At 48.7% G+C, this 14,893-nt stretch overlaps 1 protein-coding gene across 2 annotated transcripts in view; it reads left to right on the top strand.

The window, feature by feature from the left end:
- The window catches only part of Farp2 (FERM, ARH/RhoGEF and pleckstrin domain protein 2), a 110,120-nt gene that overhangs the window by 83,258 nt on the left and 11,969 nt on the right, over nt 1–14,893 (top strand). For both annotated transcript variants that reach the window (XM_050125941.1, XM_050125942.1), the window contains 6 exons: nt 3,663–3,832; nt 8,814–8,903; nt 9,285–9,418; nt 10,032–10,113; nt 12,274–12,511; nt 14,415–14,545. In XM_050125941.1, the coding sequence (XP_049981898.1) occupies nt 3,663–3,832; nt 8,814–8,903; nt 9,285–9,418; nt 10,032–10,113; nt 12,274–12,511; nt 14,415–14,545 (845 nt within the window). The remainder of the gene's footprint in view (nt 1–3,662; nt 3,833–8,813; nt 8,904–9,284; nt 9,419–10,031; nt 10,114–12,273; nt 12,512–14,414; nt 14,546–14,893) is intronic.

Raw genomic sequence — 14,893 nt, 5'->3', positions numbered from 1 at the left:
AATTTTGAGTTGATAACTTTTATAATATATAAAATATATACAGTGATAATATCAAGTGATTTTTAACTGCCATAAAACCAAAAGTAGTTTACACTAACCCTAATCCATTCCAAAGTGGAGTCTCCCCTCTTTATAGGGTGCTTACTAAAAGGCCGGTTGCTGGCAGTGCATCTCCTGCCTTCATGGCTGTTTCCATCACATTGGCTGCACATTCCTTGCTGACCCTACCAACATCCCTGAAGTGCATTGTTTGATGGTGCCTAAAGCACACCATTCTGCATGTTCCGCACATCCTGCTACTAAAAATGTCCAATTTTGTGACATTCTTTTCAAAAAGATTTATTTTTATGTTTATGAATGTTTTTCCTGCATGTATATATCTATGCCCTACATGCCTGCATGGTGCCCACAGGGGTCAGAATAGGGCATCAGATCCACTGGAGCAGGTGTTACAGGCAGTTGTGAACCACCATGTGGGTGCTGGGAACCAAGCCTGGGTCCTCTGGAACAGGAGCAAATGCTCTTAACCACCAAACCATCCTTCCAGCCTTTATGGTAGCCCATTTTGTTTTGTCTGGTTTTAGATTTGTTCTGAGGAGCGGGGAGTGTGTTTTGTTTTGTTTTGAGATGGGGCTTGCTGTGGAGCCCAGCTGACTTATAATTGTTAGGATTGCAGGCTGGCCCGTGCTCTGTATTGCTTTGTAGTCCAGGAACTTTTTAATTGTCCCCTAGAACTTTCTCTAGACTTAATATCTTCAAGTGTGATGCTATGAGGAGCATTAGAGACATGGGTAAAGTGGTAGTCTCTTGTTTTTTTTGGGGGGGGGGTTATTTTTACGGTTTTCCTTTTTGTTGTTTAGTTTTTTAATTTTTTTTATTTAAAAAGGTTTTTTTTTAAAACTTTTAAAGAGTTTTTACATGCCAACCACGGTTCCCGTTTTCCTCTCCTCCGTTTTCCCCCCACCCAGCTCCCATCCACTCCTCAGAAAGGGTGAGGCTTCCCATGGGGAGTCAGTGAAGTCTGGCATATCAAGTCGCAGTAGGACCAAGCCCATCCCCACTCCCCCAAATCGAAGCTGAGCAAGGTGTCTCTCCATAAGGAATGGGCTCCAAAAAGCCAGTTCATGCATTGGGGATAAATCCTGGTCCCACTGCCAGTGGCCCCACAGACTGCCTAAGCCACAGAACTGTTACCCACATTCAGAGGACCTAGTTTGGTCCCATGCAGGTTCTCCAGCTGTCAGTCCAGAGTCAGGGCGCTTCCACTAGCTCAGGTGAGCTGTCTCATCATGGTCTTGACCCCTTTGCTCATATAATCTCTCCTCCCTCTTTTCAACTGGACTCTGGGAGCTCGGCCCAGTACTTAGCTATAGATTTCTGCATCTACTTCTATCAGTTACTGAATGAAGGTTCTGTGATGACAATTAGGGTGGTTATCTATCTGATTACAGGGGAGGACCAGTGTAGGTACCCTCCACTATTGCTAGGAGTCTTAGCTGGGGTCATCCTTGTGGATTCCTGGGAGTTTCCATAGCATCAGATTCCTCCCTAACTCCATAATGGCTCCCTCTATTAAGATTTCCTTGCTCTCCCTCTCTGTCCCTCTCCCAACTCAACCATCCCATATTCCCTTCTGTTCTCCTCTCCCCCCTTCCCCCTACCTTCCCTCTTGCACTCCCAATTTATTCAGGAGATCTTATCTTTTCCAGGGCATTCAAGCATGTCTCTCTTAGGGTCCTCCTTGTTACCCGGCTTTTCAGGGATTGTGGATGGTAGCCTAGGTATCCTTTTCTTGTTTTTTTGGTTTTTGTTTGTTTGTTTTGCGGGGGGGGGGGGTTGTTTTGTTTTGAGACAGGGTTTCTCTATGTAGCTGTAACTGTCCAAGAACTCACTCTATAGTTCAGACTGGCCTCGAACTCAGAGATCCTCCTGTCTCTAGTTCCGCAAGTGCTGGAATTAAAGGTATGCACCACCATCTCTTGGCTCTAAAATGTGGTCTTTGATTTTGTTTTTATAATTGAATGTAAAGCATCACAACTATATTTTAAACAGCATAAAGTGTAAGTTAGATATAGCTTCTAGATTTTCTCTGAATTTTAATTTCATAAAAGAACCTCATGCAGTTCTGACTTACCAGCAACAAAGAGCTTGAAGCATAGCCCTTAACTGGTGCATCTTTGGGATGTGCTCCACATAGGGAATAGCGCACAGTTGAGGGCACCAGGGGAGGTCGGCTCCACTCTGATTGGAATGCAGCGGCAGACACAACTTTTCTTCACTAATGTTGTCTAGCATGTTTAAATATGTAATAAAGCAAATTTTAATAAACTGGTTGTTAAACTTTCATATAGTAACATCGTCTAGGTTTTCTATGTCAATAAATGCTTTCTCCTGCCTTCAGCTATGACTTGTCAACCATTTCCGAGCAGAGCTCTATCAGAACGCTATCAGAGCGCCTTCAAACTCCCCGGCAGCAGGCGAGGTCCTTGCGGCTGCTGACTTTGTCAATGTGAAAATAAGGACCTTCTCTGCTCCAGCTTGGCACACCAGAGGCTGCCCTGCCCAGGGCCTGTGGCCGTCTGTGCTCCTGTTCTCATTTGGGATCTTTAAGTTCAATAACCAAGGCTTAGTCTTATAAACTGGTCGCTACAGACTATGAGGATCTTCCTTTGAAAGGGGTGGAGGGGGGAGGCCAGGTACTGTGGCGTCCCTGAAACCAGGGGACTCGGGCACTTAATAGTTATAGTTAGGAAAAATGTCCGGAGTTTCTAATTGCATTTGAATTTCACCTGAACAATACCCCATTTGAAGTTACAGTGCAGTCTGTCTGTCATCCGGGCATTCAGGATATGGAAGCAAGAGGGTAAGGAGGTACATTTAAATGTATCTCTAAATTTGGCATTTAATAATTGTTGATTTCCCATAGGGAAATATGAGAATCCTTCGACAAGAAATTAGGGAATTTTCCTTTTTTATATGTGTGACAGGATGTTACTTTGTTGCCCAGGCTGGCCTTAAATTCATGATCATCCTGCCTCTGCCTCCTAAGGAAATTTCAGTATTATAAATTGTCAGGTGAATTATGCTTCATCATTGACCTCCTAGGAAGCTGGCTGAAATTCTAGGCTATTCAAAAGCAAATACTGTTTTAATAAGGAGAGGAGTTAAGGACTAGTCTCTTATTTTGGTATGAGAAACCAACAGGAAGAAAAATAAACACTCGTTAGTGAAAAGGTGAGCAACTAGAAGACGGAACTGTGAAATGAGCAGCATTATGTATTCAGCTTTGTAATGACTCAGTAGTGACACAGGCGAAAACCTCGGTGTGCCTGCCAGGCAGGCAGCATGTGAGGCACGGGCCTCTGCCATCCTTGGCCTCCGCGGAGCCTTGCTGCACAGGCCTGTGGTGTGTGATTACCCAGAAAGAAGCCCCTAGAAACACAACTCGGGGCCAGGAGGAGTCACATCACGTGCTGGTCTCTGATACTGGGCAGAATAGCCATCACCACGCTTCCTTTGGTGTCGTGTCTAGGAGTGCAGGTGACAGACCACGCACGTTCTCCATAAAAGCTATTGCAGCACGAGGTTTGCAGTCTAGCGCGAGGGAGGCCGACCTCACAGCTGCTCTCATTTTTGCTCCACCCTACTTCGTTCGTTTCCAGGCTTTTCTGTGGATAGCCCTCAGCCTTCTCCCTCCAGCCCGAAGAGCCAGCTGAGGCAGAGCCCTGAGCTTCAGGCCTCTCTGAGCACAACTGAGCAGGGCCCGTCCCCTGTTCTCAGCCCTGTCCTCAGTACAGCCAGGACGGACAACCAAGAAGAGCAGAAACACAAGGTGGGCCACTCTTGAGACGGTGCTAATGGATGCAAACCTTTACCGGGGAGCCCCGGGGTGGCCAGGAAAAGACACACCCCATAAGCCCCGGGCAGAACATCAACAGAACCCCTTTCTGAGACACTGTTATTCTTAGAAGTCAGAGCTCCGTGTAAACACACTTTCCCTTGTTTGGGTAACAGGCCGTTTTGGCGTCCATGGTTCCGAGTGTTAGTGGATCCCTAAGACAAGTGGGAAAGAGGCAGGCTAATTCCCTGCAGGGGTCACTGCCTGTCCCCTTACGTTTCGCTCCTACCCGTTCCTTCCTTTCTCCTTCCTTATAGGTAAGTAACTTGGAGATCCCGTTGCAAAAGAAAGGTTGGTTGGGGCTCAAGAAGTTCTCTTCTCAGAGACTTCCTGGATGATAAAGGGACCTGGCCAACCTTAGAGAGAGTGCCTGAGGTGGGGGGTCCTGGGCTTTGTGATGTGACATGACATGGTGTTCCTATAGGTCTCTGTAGTGAGGGCACGTTTGGAATGTCCAGTAGAGAAGGACCAAGCAGAAGATCCCACTTACTCCTAGGTGCCAGGGACAACCAGTTTGCCTTAAGGTAGCCAGCCTGGAGTTGTCTCAGCACCATCACAGAAAATTGTCTTCCTTGCAGCGCCTGTGTTCCCTGTTTGTATTTGCTGTCTCTCACTGTAACAGGAACACCTGAGACAGGTCGATTATGAAGACACAAATTTTATTTTGTCTCACAGTGTGGGTGGTTTTAGCCCCTGGTCTGCTACCCTGCTGGCTGGGCCCCAGAGAAGCTGACTTGATAGGAGCTCGTGGTGGAACGGCCGGGACATGAAAGAGAAGCAGGACCGCACCCCACTAGCCCCTTTGGGGACTTTCCTGCCCCCACTGGGTCCCACCTGAAGTTCACCACTTTCCCATATTGCCAAATAGGAGACCAAGTATTTCAACATGTCGGCCTTTCAGGAACAGTCCAAATGCAAATGATAGCAAGATTTTAGGCTAATTACCCAGAGAGGAGTGAGGCCCGTGGGACATTTGAGACGCCTTGGCAGGGAGGGCAAGGCCCATTTCCGCACACTGTGAGACAGGCCACTCCCTTCTCTGTGCCCAGGGATCCTCTGGGACCCCACGTTCCCTGGGAGAAGGCCTTTGAACCAGATGAGGGAGCTGTCTACTAGGTGGCTATCCTGGAGGCCTGCAGGCAAGAGGTGGCCTACTGGCAGGACTAGGATCAGCTGCGGTGTGATCACTCCTACTTCATTGGCCACTTGTGTTTGGCATGAACACAATTGTCTTATGGCCATTTTTATTTATTTTGGAAACCTAATAATCTATTTCATTATTTCCTTGGTACAGAAAAAAGTGGATTGAGGAAACTTTTTAACACTGGATGTTAACGTTACCATATTATCAAAACAAAACAAGAAAGCTAGTTGATTCTTCATCTGAGATAGTTGAGCTCACAGTGTATAATCCTAAGAGAAGGTGTCCAGTCATCATGATACAACCTGAAAGCAACACCCTTCCCAGGCCCTGTGGGTTAAGGTCACCTCTAGCCTTCACTGATACATGCCTTCCAGGAGGTGGTAGCTGCTTAACCGAAGATGGAGGTAGATCCGCAGCAGCCCCTGAGATTCCGCTCTGGTCTGGCAACTGTACAGGCAAATATCTGAGGACCTAATAAAACTAGAATCAAGCAGAGCTGAGCTAGGGGCACAGACTGCCAGGTCCATCACAGACCCACAGAAGTAGCTGGAGTCTTACCTGAAGGTAGCTTTCCATCAGAGTCTCCTACTCTCCTGACCGGAAATCAAAGCCACCGTTGACAGTCTTGAAGACTCACACTGGGCAGCATCTGTCCCTTTTGGTTGTACCTATGGGCATGAGTTAGAGCTGCACTGCCCCATCCATGCCCAGGCCTGGTTGGACTTTTATCTGGCTGCTCAACTGTGAGGAATAAGGAATGGATGGCCCTCCACGCCTGCTGGTGGGAGCAGGAGCCAACCTTCCCCTTTGTTCCACTGCCTTCCACTTGACATTTTTTTATTGTATTTATGTATATGAGTGTTTCATTTGTATGTATGTATGTCTACCACATACATGCAGTGACCACAGAGGCACAGAAAGCATCAGATCCCCAGGAAATGAAATTACAGTGGTTGTGAGCCACCATGTAGAGGCTGGGAGTTGAACCTGAGTCCTCTGGAAGAGCAGCCAGTGCTCTGAACACTGAGCTGTTTCTCTGGCCTCACGTAGAGCAGGGGTTTTTTTTTCTTCCTTTTTAATAGAGGCTGGTGAAAATGAGCAGGATTCAGAAGGCAAGATTGCTAAAAGATGGCAGACGCATTTCTCTTTGTGCTTGTGTGGGTCTGAGAAATGGTGCTATCCCGTGGTGGCAGGTGGCGAAGATGGGTGGATGGTGCTGTCCCCACCTGTCTCTCGCCAGCGGGTCAGCTTGCTTGGGTCTGATTAGGTCATTCTAGAACAGGGGCAGGGCGGTTGGTGGCTGTTGCCATCAGTGGCACCTGCAGAGAGAGTTTCCACTGACGCTCTTGGGACTGCTCAGATAGGTTTTCTTCACACAGTGAGGAGCTGGTCTGGGGCTTTGGACCCGGTTTCTATAGCACATGCACAGTTAGGGTGTGCTTTTGGGTTTCAGACAAAGATAATTGCCATGAAGAGGTCATCTCCGCCGACATGTTTGTCCCAGGCCAAGGGCAGAATTATGCAAAACTGACAAGGAGAACCTCTGTCCTGCTGTGGGGAAGGCTGGAGTAACCCAGCTCTCACTGCTGAAAGTTCATGACATACGTATACCAAACCAGGGAGAGATGAGACTTTTTTTAAAGATGCCATTGGATTAGAATTTAAAAAAAATAAGTTTTATGACACAGAATACAAACACACACACACACACACACACATTGTGGAAGGTTGTAAAACTAAGGTGAGCTGTTCTGGGAGAGAAAGACCACACTCCAGGAACAATATGAAGAGACCAAGGGGTGGAACATTGCTCCCAGCCATTTGAGAAGAGCTGATGGAGATGTTGAACATGACTACCAGGGAGAGGATGGCAGGACTTGACTCTGCAGGATGTTGGCAGTGCCCCTGGTGTGTGTCTGTGATGGTAGAAGACACCGCGTTCCATGAGCTCCAGGATACATAAGATGAGCACACACACACACACACACACACACACACTCACACACACACACACACACACATATTACTCCTTTATTCCAGGGACCGTGAGAGAATATTGCAGCCTGTGTTGAACTACAGCAGGCACAGAAAAGAAGATGTGATCCCCAAACACGGGTCTTTATTGAGATCGCCTTGGCCCCTTGCTTCTTTTTATGCAGCTTGGGAAGCATATCGCAGGCTATCCTGGGGCAAACTTAGTCTGTTCTTCCTCCCAGAACTGCCTCAATCTCTTCCCCCCTCTGGCGGTGACTGCCGATCTTTCCCTTGACTTGAGCCAGAATTTGTTGTAGTCGTTCTTGCTGTGTCTGTCAGTCACACATCACATTCGCACCAACACCATCTCACTGGACTTGTGCAGAGGCCTCTTGAGACTCCCGTCTGTCCCTCCAGGCCAGCTTGCATCCTGCATGCACACATATCAGAGTGCACACACACTGACACCCAACACTCCGGAACCGCAAAGGCCAGATGACTTGCTTTCATCCCCCTCTTTTTTATCCCACATCACTTTCTGTGCCTTGACATTTGTCCTGTCTGCTGGCCCGGGCGCTCCACCCACTCCGTGTGAATCTGTGGCCTGATCACATTCATCGCAGCCTCCAGCACTTCCACCCTGTGCTCTCCATGACCGTGTTCTGCCGTGATTTGCAGCCCCTCGTTGACTTGAGTGTTGTGTTTGCACATTAGACAGAGCCCTGATGGAGATTCACGAACCCCCTGGACAGGTTCATCTTGGGTCCCGTTCTAGCAAGCATAAAGGGAGCTGCTGAGAGCTGAGCCTGGAGGTGGACCTGGGGTCCTCTTCTGCACACAGGAAGTGTGCCAGCCAGCTCAGCGCCTTGTCATAGGCACACTCAAAAGACACCGGGAGGTTTTTGTTGTTACTTTTATGAGCTAAGTTTAATTATTCTTTTAATTTTTAAATTTTTATGCTGAGCCTTATCTCCAGCCCAAGTTTAATTATTTTAATCACATATGTTCTTATCTATTTTTATTATACGTTTGTGGCATGTATATATGTGCATGCAGTGCTCAGAGAAGCCACCAGGTGTCTCCTGAGACTGGAGTCATAGGTGGTTGTCTGCCCTCATGTAAGTGCTGGGATTTGAACCCCTTCCTCTGGAAGAGCAGTCAGAGCTCTTAACCACTGTGCCGTCTCTCCAGCCCTTCATCACATACATACATGTTTAAACATACACTCATGATTTCCTCATGGTTCCTTATCTTTTAACCAGCTTCATCAATGGCAGTGATAAAGGATCATAGTTTCACCGCAAAACCAGTAATAAGCTTCGGTTCTGTTCACATATATTGATATTTGAATAGCAATTATTTTTCTAAGGAATGGTATACAGTGATATAATGAGGACGACGTGTTGAGAGAAATGTAGCTGGGCTTAATTGGACGTGTTTACTTACAAGCAGATCAGGCAAGCGAGATGGCTCTGTAGTTAAGCGTCCTTGCTGATTTTACAGAGGACCAGTTTCCAGCACCTACATCGGGTGGCTCTTGTAACTGAAATCCTGTGGCCCCTTCTAGCCTCTGCATGAACTTGTACACACACAGTATACAAACATATATTCAGGCGTACACATACACCAATAAAACCAACCTTTCTTTTCCAATAAATCCTTCTAGGAATTATGGCAGGAGTTTCTAAAATGTGGTTGGCTTAAGCATACTATGTTACAAGCCTCGGGCTCTCCCTGCGTGTGGAAAGGTAACATGTCCCCCAGAAGTGTGCTCACGCTCCTCTCTGCCTCTTTCAGCACCTGCCAGAAGACAAGGCCTATTTCATAGCCAAGGAGATTCTCGCTACAGAACGAACATATGTGAAAGATTTAGAAGTCATTACTGTGGTATGGAACCTTAGTCCTTGATTATTTTTTATTTTCTTAATGTGCTTTATGTATAAACACAGAGGCGCCACCCTGAGAAGTATCTTTGGCAGTCTTGAGACCCACTTACGTAAATTCTGTTGGCTCTACTTGCCTTCCAGCGCGATGTCTAAGTCATGTTAAAATCTGATGTCAGTTTTCGTGACGCTGTAAGGCTAAGAATGTATCTGTCTGAAAGCTCTGACCTAGGATTGGCTTGTTTGTATTTGGAAATTAAACAGTCAATAAAGAGGGGACGTGGAATGCTGGTTTAAGCTCTTCTTATAAACTGGAGGAGCTTTGCCTGGTGTCATGAGGTCACAGCTCTGCTGAGCCTCTTACCAGGCCAAACTCCTCCCATAGTGGTTCCGAAGTCTGGTGATCAAGGAGGACGCCATGCCTGCCGCCCTGATGACCCTGCTCTTCTCCAACATCGATCCCGTCTACGAGTTCCATCGAGGCTTCCTGCACGAGGTGGAGCAGAGGCTGGCTCTCTGGTAACCGTACCGTACAGCAGATGGTGCTATTTCCTTACCTCCCTCCGCAGGAGACCCCACCTTCTGAAGCCTCCGCCTGCATGGCTCCCACACTGCTGGCTCCTTGGCTGGGGGCCTGGACCAGCAGCCCCTGAGTCCCGAACTCTCCCTGGGAAGCACCCACCCTTGACACCAGCCCTTGTCTCAGGAAGTCCCTCCTTCAGAACAGCCATTATGTCACTGACATGTATTTCAAAATCCTATTGGGCAAGATAGAATAAACTTTAATAACAATGCATTTTATCTATCCTATTCCAGAGAAGGGACTAGAGGGGCAAGTTAAAAAGGAAAGGAATCTGTTTTCACCTGGTTACCATCGTATTTAGAGAAATGCAGTCATTGTTGCTGTTAAGTTCTTTCCACCTGGAAATTCCTTGTCATTCTGACTGACTGCTGGGTGTGGTGATGGATCCTATAGAGCCAGCAGCAAGGAGACAGAGACAGGAGAATCGCCGTGGGGCCAGCTCCAGCTACACAGTCACACCCTGTGTCAGAGGGAAAGGACAATGACTACCGCAACATGTTACCGTGGAATTCTCATGGATTTATAAACCTTCTTGTTCCTTTAATCCAGGGAAGGGCCCTCCAGTGCCCATTTAAAAGGTGATGATCAACGAATTGGGGACATCCTCCTCAGGAACATGCGTCAGTTAAAGGTACGGTATGGCGGGTTTGTGCGGGAACTCCAGGCTTAGAGTAAATCTGTTATGGAAATATGTCTGTTGTTCTTGCAACAGTGTCCCCACCACAGCAGCCTTCCCAAGAACAAGCTCATCTCACTGTTATCCACAGCAGGGCCCCCTGAGGAGAGGGTTCCTGTCGCCCAAATGCTCCACTCAGGACTTTTCAAAACTGTTCCCTGAACAACACTGTACATTTAATAGCAGTGTTGTCTTGACGGTGTTCCTCAGAACAGTGTCCCAGTAAACACACAGCCTGTCTCAGGGCTTTCCCGGGAGGGGTTTCCTTCAGAACGGGGGTCTCCTCAGAACGTGGTTCCCCTAGAATGCTAGGACTCACAAGAGCCTAAGAACACACGTTCTTAGAGCAGGGTTCCTTCAGAGTATAATTCCTAGCAAGGGTTCCCTCGAAACAAAGTCCCCGAACAAGATTTTACCAACGAAGATGTGCTTAAAACAAAGGCCTCTCAAAGAAAAGAGAACGTTTTCCTCAGAACATGGTTTCAGGAGGGGCTTGCTCAATACTGAAATAGTATTTCCCTCGAGTGGCCTCGCCACCTCAGAACAGCTGTTTTCTAAACATGGTTCCCCTCAGAAGAGAATTCCATAGAACAGTGTTCTTCTAGAAGGGTGTTTCCTCTCAGAATGATGTTCTCAGAATTAAGTTCCAATGCAGCGCTCTCAGGACAACATCCCAGGCCAGAGAGACAGCCCAGTGGTCAGAGTTCTCATAGTACCTACAGAGGACCTGGGCTGGGTTTCCAGCACCCACATCACCCACATCGTGTCTCACAACCACCTGTAACTGGAGTTCCGGTGGATCTGGCGCCCCCTTCTGAGAGGGCATGGTGGTGTACACCCTTTGCCCCAGTACTTGGGAAGAGCCAGGGTCAGGAGAAGGAGATAAGGCTTTCCCCAGGAAAGGGGGTCTCCTCAGAATAGCATTCCCCTCAATATGATTATCTTTTCCCCCTCCCTCAGAACATCACGCCTCAGAAATAAGTTCCTTCAGAGTAGGATTCCTGTTTGCAGTGTTTTGCTCTGAATGGGGTCCCCACAGCAGGGTATCCTTCAGAACACCTTTCCCTCCGGAACAGTATTTCTCATAACGTAATTTCTTTCTTTTTCACTTTTCTTTTTTGGTTTGTTTGGTTGGTTTTCGGTTTTTTGAGACAGGGTTTCTCTGTGTAACTGGCTCTCCTGGAACTCACTTTGTAGACCAGGCTGGCATTGAACTCAGAGATCCACCTGTCTCTGTTTCCCAAGTGCTGGGATTAGAGGTGTGTGCCACCACTGCCTGGCTACTCAAAGCCATGTTTCCCACAGAGCAGGTTCCTCTGGGAGTATCATTCTTCCAAAACATTTCCCTAGCCAGCTTACCAACTAAACAATGCCCCTCAGAATCAGGTTTTTTCAGAATATCTTTCTCTAACACACTTACCCTTGGGACAGAGCCCTCTGAATCAGGCTCCCAGGAAAGCAGCCGCCCTCAGAGCAGTAATTTTTTTAGAGAAGCAAGCCTCAATACAGGCATTTTCAGCATAACACTGCCCTCAGCAGGGTCCCCCTAGAACCATGCTTTTATCTAGTACAGAATTCTCCCCAGACTCTGTGCCTAAAACAGAATCCCCTCCACCCACTGCTGCCTTTCCAGTAGCCTGCCCCTCCACACAGCGATCCTTCAGAATAGTTCTCAGGGCAGTTTTCCAAAGCATGGTTGCTCCCTCTCTCCAGCACTGAACCTGGGCAGAGCTCAAATGGAGTTTCATTCTTGCCTGGTACTCAGTGTGTCCCATAAGGTGAGCTCTGGCTCTCCTAGCCTTTGAGGGTCATTCTTTATCCATAAATGGAGGAAAGGTAGGGAGGGATCAGTCAGCAGTGGTCATGGTGAGGACCATCTGAGGAGGAGCCCTGGCCCCTGGGAACGGAGTGAGGTACACACTGGGATAGAGTCTAAAATGGGGAAATGGGGAGACAGAGAAACTCTGGCTTGTACCTACCACACTGCACATCCCTGTTACGCCCTGTCAGCATTTCCAGCATCCCCAGTCCACGGTGGACGAGCTGCCGAACCGGGCCGGCCAGGCTTACCATCATGCCTCTCCACCCAAGTGTTGTCCTTTGGTGTCTCGACAGGAGTTTACCAGCTACTTCCAAAGACACGACGAGGTCCTAACAGAACTGGAAAAGGCCACAAAACACTGCAAGAAGCTGGAGGCCGCCTACAAAGAGTTCGAGCTCCAGAAGGTCTGCTACCTGCCTCTCAACACCTTCCTCCTGAAGCCCGTGCAGAGGCTGGTACACTACCGCCTGCTGCTGAGCCGCCTGTGTGCTCACTATGCCCCTGGGCACCGGGACTATGCCGACTGCCACGGTGAGTGAGGCCTTGCCACCCTGAGGGCAGCACGCGCGGTGTTAGACACCACTGGCTCTGCCCGGAGCAGCTGCCAGCCCAGGCGCTCACTGCTGGCTGTTGGCTTTTGCCCAGCTGCTTCAGGGAAGCGGGTTCCAGGCTGAACCGGTCCCCTTCCGTGGAGTGGGGTACTGTAACCAAGGTGGCCTCCTGCTGTCAAGGTCTCTCACGCAAGGGCGCTGGGGGATGGGGCATATCCTAGAATGACCTCTTTATGTGGGTGTTTCTGGCCTGGAAGACTTGACTCTAAGACTTAGCAAATGTTTGAGCCAAGCAGCCTGTTGGAAGTTTCTGACCTATGTGAATCGTAATTTTCTATTTATTAAAGGGACAAAAGAATAAAGTCTAAATCTTGTCATTTACAAATAGAAATTTTAGTTATAGCATCAGTTTAGTACAAGAAGATTGTGTCTATAAATGACTGAAATTGTTAAAATATAATTAGTTGGGAGTGGTGGCCCACGGATGTAATGTGATCCTAGCTACTTGGAAGGTTGAGGCAGAAGGACGATTGGAGTCCATGCAGGAGGGTCCATGGAGTCCTCGAAAGAGCCCAGGAAAAATGGGTCACTGCAGCCCAGAAAAGAGGGCCACTGCAGCCCAGGCAGGAGGATGCCTGAAGTACAGGCAGGAGGGTCACTGGAATTCCAGGTAGCAGAGTCACTGAAGTCCTCGGGAGCCGGAGTTACGGAGGGTTTATGAGATGCCATGTGGGTGCGGGAAATGAACCTGGGTCCTCTCTATATGGGGGTGGGGTCAGCGATCCCAACCACTGACCTATCTCTCCAGCCCCCACGTTTGCAGAGGCAGAGCAAGGGAATGCAGATGCCCAGAGTCTGCAGACAGCAGCTGCCATGGCTCGTGTGAGGCTGTGGTCATTGCTCAGGCTCTCCCTGATGTCGTCAGTGCCGTCTGCAGAGCAGTTATAGAAGGATCTGTTTATGATTGTCAAGGATGATAAATTCCGGGTGTGTTCCTCTCTTGGTTGGCTTGTGCTTCTGAAAGCCACAAGCACCCTATAAAGAACACTAGCTGTCCTTGGTTCCATGAAGTGCCTGTCAGGGTGGGTCTGAGGATAAGGCAGTGTGGGGGCTGCAGACTTTGTCAGATGCTCGCAGAGGGGGATCCACAAGGGAGGCGCTGCAGTTGGGCAGCCGGAGAAATGGCTCCGTGCTTAAGAGCATTCACTGCTCTTGCAGAGGGCCCGGATTTGGTTCCCAGCATCCATGTCAGGAGGCGTACGTCTCCTGTAACTCCAGCTCCAAGGGATCCAGTGCTCTTGTCTACGCTCTGAGGGTTTCTGCAGTCGGTGTGTACACAGTCACGTACAACCACACAAACACATATACACAAAAAAAATAAAATCCCTTCTAAAAGAGATGAGAACAGTTCCCATTAGTGGTCTGGCAGGTAAGAGAGGTCGCTGTGCTAGGGACAGCAGAGGGCAGGACTAGGTGAGCACCTGCTTCCATCCAGTGTGGCCTCCTCAGGGCTGGTGTCGAGTTCACATTCATCTTAGTGAGCGTCTTCCTGTTTATTGATGTCTTACATTTGCTTCAGGTGAGCGTCTTACCAGAAAGAAGTAAGTCACTTCAGACATTGAAGGATTTCCTTCAGGGACTAACAGTGCTTTGCACTGCTTCCCGAACCTGCCCCGTTAAGGCATAGCATTGGCCGGTGACCCCTGACCCCCTTGGGTTCTGCAGGGACTGAACTTGGACAGGAGCTTGTGCCAGTGGGCCAGAGCCCTGCAAGGAGTCTGCAGTGCCTCCAGCTAAAGGCACCCTAGAAAATACTGGCTCTTCCACAAGGCAGAGACTGGGGGTCTTGTTCAGGGTTTGAACTGGGGGACCTCTTCACACAGAGGCACTGAAGGCCATCACAGAAGTGACCACCGGGCTCCAGCACAGCCTCACCCGGCTAGAAAACCTCCAGAAGCTGACGGAGCTACAGCGGGACCTGGTTGGTGTAGAAAACCTCATTGCTCCTGGAAGGGTGAGTGGCCATACCTGGGAAAGATTTTATGCCTGTTCTTTAATTGAATTTTACTAATGTAGCATAAGACTTGCCCTTTTAAAGTTCGTAATCCAGTGACTTTGCATGCACTCACAGTTAATGTAGACATCATCACCAATTGGGGACATTTTCCCAGAAAGAAACCCCAAGACCCATTAGTTGTCGGTCCCCGTTCTGGTAGCAGGGAGCACAGAAGAGCCCCCCACAGGTACTGGGAGAAACGCCTCGAGACGGCACAATAGCAGGAATGGTGGCTCACATCCGAATCCCACACTCGGGGCTGGGCTGCAGGCTGTGGATTTTGAGGCCCATTTAGCTGCATCGCGA

The sequence above is a fragment of the Alexandromys fortis genome, unplaced genomic scaffold (genome assembly GCF_014885135.2).
Source record: "Alexandromys fortis isolate MF-2015 unplaced genomic scaffold, M_Fortis_MF-2015_v1.1 scaffold_254, whole genome shotgun sequence".
Taxonomy (NCBI): domain Eukaryota; kingdom Metazoa; phylum Chordata; class Mammalia; order Rodentia; family Cricetidae; genus Alexandromys; species Alexandromys fortis.
This window is presented reverse-complemented; position numbering and strand designations above follow the sequence as displayed.